The 5,000-nt window shown below is 32.4% G+C and overlaps 2 protein-coding genes across 2 annotated transcripts in view; one reads left to right on the top strand and one right to left on the bottom strand.

Annotated features, from left to right (window-relative positions):
• Positions 1-5,000, bottom strand: part of LOC137615974 (uncharacterized) — a 709,175-nt gene that overhangs the window by 190,314 nt on the left and 513,861 nt on the right. The window lies entirely within an intron of this gene.
• The window catches only part of LOC137616189 (uncharacterized), a 54,786-nt gene that overhangs the window by 10,587 nt on the left and 39,199 nt on the right, over positions 1-5,000 (top strand). The window contains exon 2 of the mRNA XM_068345838.1: positions 791-1,005. Within this exon, the coding sequence (XP_068201939.1) occupies positions 791-1,005 (215 nt within the window). The remainder of the gene's footprint in view (positions 1-790; positions 1,006-5,000) is intronic.

Here is a 5,000-nt window from a genome sequence, read left to right as displayed (position 1 = left end):
TATGTTGATATGGAGATAGTTGAAGTGGGAAAATAGCAAAGTAAGATAATGTTTGTTTTATCTTAAAAAGGGTACGATCTTCGAATAGGTTTTTTGATTTTTCATGGCTTCGTTATTCTTACTCTGTTGGAGAGGGATGGTTCTAAGTCTGTTATAAAGATTTGAAACTATGTTGAAATGGGGATAATTGAAGTGGCAAAATAACAAAGTGAGATAATGTTTTTATCTTAAAAAGGGTACGATCTTCGAATAGGTTTTTTGATTTTTCAAGGACTTCGTTAGGAAAGGGGTGGATCTACGTCTGTTATAAGGATTTGAAACTATGTATAAATGATAAAAGTTGAAGAATTGGCAAGATTACAAAGGCAAGATAATGTTTGTTTTATCTTGAAAAATAGCAAAACTACAGAAGTTCGCAATCTTCACCCCCCTCCCCTTGATACTCTCCTATTGTAGGACCTAATGAACATCTTGCTAAGATCATCTACTATTTTAACAATTACAGTCAATTCATAGCAAATATTTAAGTATGTCCAAGAAAACAGAAAAAAAAAAAACAGTGACTGGTTACTAGTCATAACCTAACAATAAATTATAAAACTAAAAGCACTATTGAGTATAGAGAAACTTTACAAGTTTTTCCTGGCTTAATTAGCAACAATCTTCATCTATAAAATAATGATAATGATGAGGATAAATGTTAATGCCCATAAAATAAAATGAGCGCTACCATCTTTACCTACATTTGTAGGTACTTGCGCTAATATGTTTTTATTTTCTGTTTCGCTAGATGAGCATGCGCAGCGATCAGCTGAGGAACTCATCAGCACAGCCTAACACGACATCAATTATCTCTTCCCCAAAACACAACTGCATCTACAGACCCACTGACACTTTCGTGAGGAAAGCCAGCCATTCACAAACCCCGTTAAATCCTCCTCTCTTGGTGGTGTCTCCGACGTCGCCCGTGGCCGCACCATCACGCCTCCCGGTGGTCGTTCCAAGGTCTGGTAGTGCTTTCCTTTCGTTGTTTCTAAGTCTCTTCTCAATTGTGGGATTCTTAGGGGTTTCTAACGACATTCTATTCATTTGCATCTCCAGAAGTTTAAGATAAAGCCTCATTTTATAGGCGTCCTAAACTAAGATAATATTATATTGTCATTATATAGAAGAAAATAAACAATAGAGACCCAAACAGGGAAAATAGCCCAGTAAGCAAAGGAAATAAGGAAATTAATAAACTACAAGATAATTAATGAACAATTAAAATAAGATATTCTGAGAACAGTAATAACATTTAAATAATTTGGTCATATATAAACTATAGATATAAAAAACAACAAGAGGAATAGAAATAAAATAGAATTGTGATGCATCAAAAATTAAAATGATACAGCTTTCCTTCCTTTGTTTCTTCTTTAGGGATTATTAGCAAAACTCCATCTATCATCTATAATACGTTATGTTGAAGTTATGGACTTGTAGGCTGTGCATTTTTAATGCTCCTTTTCGCACGTAACAGGATAATCTGCCTGTTATATCCTACCCTTTGTGCTCAGTCAGCGGTATATCGAAAATCCTGTAAAACGTGCCTTGTGCCATTTCATGAACTAGAATTTATTGGTTTAAAGACACCCATTGTTAGCGAGTTCTTATCACATTGTTTCGTTACGTTTTACTTTTGTTTAATGTCCATGGAGCTTTTATTTCAAAGCTCTTTATTCATAGTAAATTGGTCAGTAATATATAAAATAGACTGTAATCTTTTACGCTGCTCTGATATTCAATGGCTTTTACTGAAAAGGTTTAACACATTTCGTTATTATATTCATATCACATTGTTTAGTTACGTTTTACTTCGATTTAATGTCTATGGCTGCTGTATTTTGAAGTACTTTATTCATTGTTATTTGGTCAATAATATGTTAAATAGACTGTAATCTTTTACACTGCTCTGATATTCAATGGCATTTACTGAAAAGGGTTAACACATTGCCTTTATTATATTCATATCACATTGTTTTGTTACGTTTTACTTCGACTTAATGTCTATGTCTGGTGTATTTTGAAGTACTTTATTCATAGTAATTTGGTCAATAATATGTAAAATAGACTGTAATCTTTTACATTGCTCTGATATTCAGTAATATTTACTAAAAAGGTTTAAAATTGAATTTTGATTTGTTTGTTTTTTTCCTTTGAAATGTTCCAGAAGAAATTGATAGGAGCATATTTATTGCTTTTATTCCTGGTTGCTAGCTTCTGAATTTACCTTCAAATTAAATGAAAATTATATGAAAAATTTAAGATAATTTACAGGTTTATCCCTTGAAAGTTTCCTACTGATTTTTTTTAGTAATAATACCAAAAATATTTCGTGAGTAATAATTATGAATGATGAAAGTATGTGAATACCAATATAGTAAAAATTATGAAATCTGTGAATTGATAGTAATACTCTTGAATACGTACAATATTTTATTATTATTATTATTATTATTATTATTATTATTATTATTATTATTATTATTATTATTAAATGATTCAGCGATAATTACATATGATTCATCTGGCTTCATTTATTCTAGAAACTTTAACAACTGATTTAAAAAGTGATTGATTGTATAACCATAGTCCATTTCTTTTAGCGATGCATATTTGCACCGACTCGCAGCGGTGCCCAAAATTTTAGCTCGGAAAAGTTTCCGGATCGCTGATTGGTTGGACAAGATAATTCTAACCAATCAGCGATCAGGAAACTTTTCCGAGCTAAAAGGGCACCGCCGCGAGTCGGTGCAAATATGCATCGCTAAAAGAAATGGACTATACCTGGTAATTAATTTTCTTTTGCTATTCTAACCTTGAATTAGAGCTTCGATATGAAAAGGGAAGATTTTCTTTCTTTCAAAAAAAAAAAAAAAAAAAAAAAAAAAAAAAAAAAAAAAAAAACAATAAGAAATAAGGTTCTTTAGAATCTCAACTTTGTCTCTACGGGTCAAACTTATAAATTTATTTTCAGATTTGGATATTACATATTAATATAAAAGGCGAGATAAAAGTCAGAACAGATGTTTTAAATAAGCTGGAAAAATAACAATTCTGTTCAATAAATCAAAAGCTATCGTAAGATATTCATGGAGGAATTGGTAGTTCTACCCAAACCTAGAATAGTCACTGGCAAATAACGAAATAGATTAGCCTATAAAGTAAATTCTTCGATTTAGCTGATGACTTATTGTTGATATAAAGTGAATATCAGTGTCGAAGGTCATATGTTGTGAGATATTTGTTGTTATTGCTGTTAAGACTTGGGGTAGTTTCTCATTTTGAATAATGAAATATGAATGCTCATTTTTTTTCCTTTTATTTTAAATTTTTTTTTTTTTTTTTTTAGATTTTATAATGCTGCGTCACACAAGCTCAATTCACGTAACTTTGAGTATTACGCCAATGTCTTTACTCTTGTTACCCAGTATTGGTTGACAAATGAATGCAACCCATGGTCGTAAGAGTACGGCTTACCTTAACACATTAAAATGATTGGCTAGTACAGTGGTAACGTGTTCGCCTAGCATTTGCATGGCAGCAGATCGATCCCCTACCGGGACCGTGAGTTATAGCTGGGGAGGCAAATGCTGCAGTTGGCTGATGTTTTGATAAACATTTATTTTGATGAAATTGGAACTGAAACCAGACACCTTTAACATTTATGTTTGCTCAAGATTTTGGAAATCTAATTATTATTATTATTATTATTATTATTATTATTATTATTATTATTATTATTATTATTATTATTATTAATTGCTAAGCTGCAACCCTAGTTGGAAAAGCAGGATGCTATAAGCTCAGGGCCCCAACAGTGAAAACAGCCAAGTTAGGAAAAGAAAGAAAGGAAAAATACAATATTTTAAGAACAGTCACAACATTAAAATAAATATTCCTATATAAACTATAAAAACATTAATAAAACAAGAAGAGAAACTAGATAGAATAGAGTGCCCGAGTGCACCCTCAAGCAAGAGAACTCTAACCCAAGATAATGGAAGACCATGGTACAAAGGCTATGGCTCTACCCAAGACTAGAAAACAATGACTTGATTTTGGAGTGCTCTTCTAATAGAAGAGCCGCTTACCATAGCTAAAGAGTCTCCTCTACCCATACCAAGAGGAAAGTAATTGCTATTCTGAGTAAACATATCAGCGATATGCTACAAGACTCAGAAAACGAGTTGTTGAAAATCCATTTTTACTATCTAATCAAAGTTCAAACGTCATGAAGAATACATTACAAGCAGTAATCTGGAGGAAGCTTAAAAAACTTTCACCGAATGAGGGGTCTCATGACCTAAATCCCGTTCGATCGTCACTCTCACTCCCGTCACACAATATTTCATTGTCGTCCGCCACACTAGGTCATAAAACGATCGTGATGACCCTCCATAAAAAAGCGAGGAAGATACGAAAGGAACTGTCTGGTGATAAACGACCTTGTTTAGTTCCTCAGCTCAGCTTGGCTTCTTATCATTTTGCATTGGGATTAGTCTTGTTTCTCATGTTGAATGTTCTACCTGGATGGTTACTGCTCTCTTTCTGACGTTGAATGCTTTACCTGGATGGTTACTGGCCTCTGCTGAAAGTCAATACCAATGTTCAAAGGTGTTTAGGAAAAAAAATATTATTTGGTCTTCTGTTTGTTTACAAGTATATAGGTTCTTAAAAAAACGGATTTTGAGCGAAGCGAAAAATCTATTTTTGGGTGAGGTAGCCATGTCGTCCTGATGGAAGTTCCATCAGGACGACATGGCCTGAGCCCAAAAATAATCATTTTTGTTTTGTTAAAGTATTTACTCTGCATTTTTTCTTAATAAAGAAAGTGAAATAATGAATAATTTTCTGTGGTTTTAATATGCTGCTCTTGAATAATATTCACAAAAAATAAGACAATTAAGAAATTACTTGAAATGTATTTTACAAATTTATACAAAGAACTGTTGATT

Source organism: Palaemon carinicauda, chromosome 22 (assembly GCF_036898095.1).
Source record: "Palaemon carinicauda isolate YSFRI2023 chromosome 22, ASM3689809v2, whole genome shotgun sequence".
NCBI classification, from domain to species: domain Eukaryota; kingdom Metazoa; phylum Arthropoda; class Malacostraca; order Decapoda; family Palaemonidae; genus Palaemon; species Palaemon carinicauda.
The sequence above is the reverse complement of the archived record's forward strand: the minus strand, read 5'-3'. Positions and strand labels throughout refer to the sequence as shown.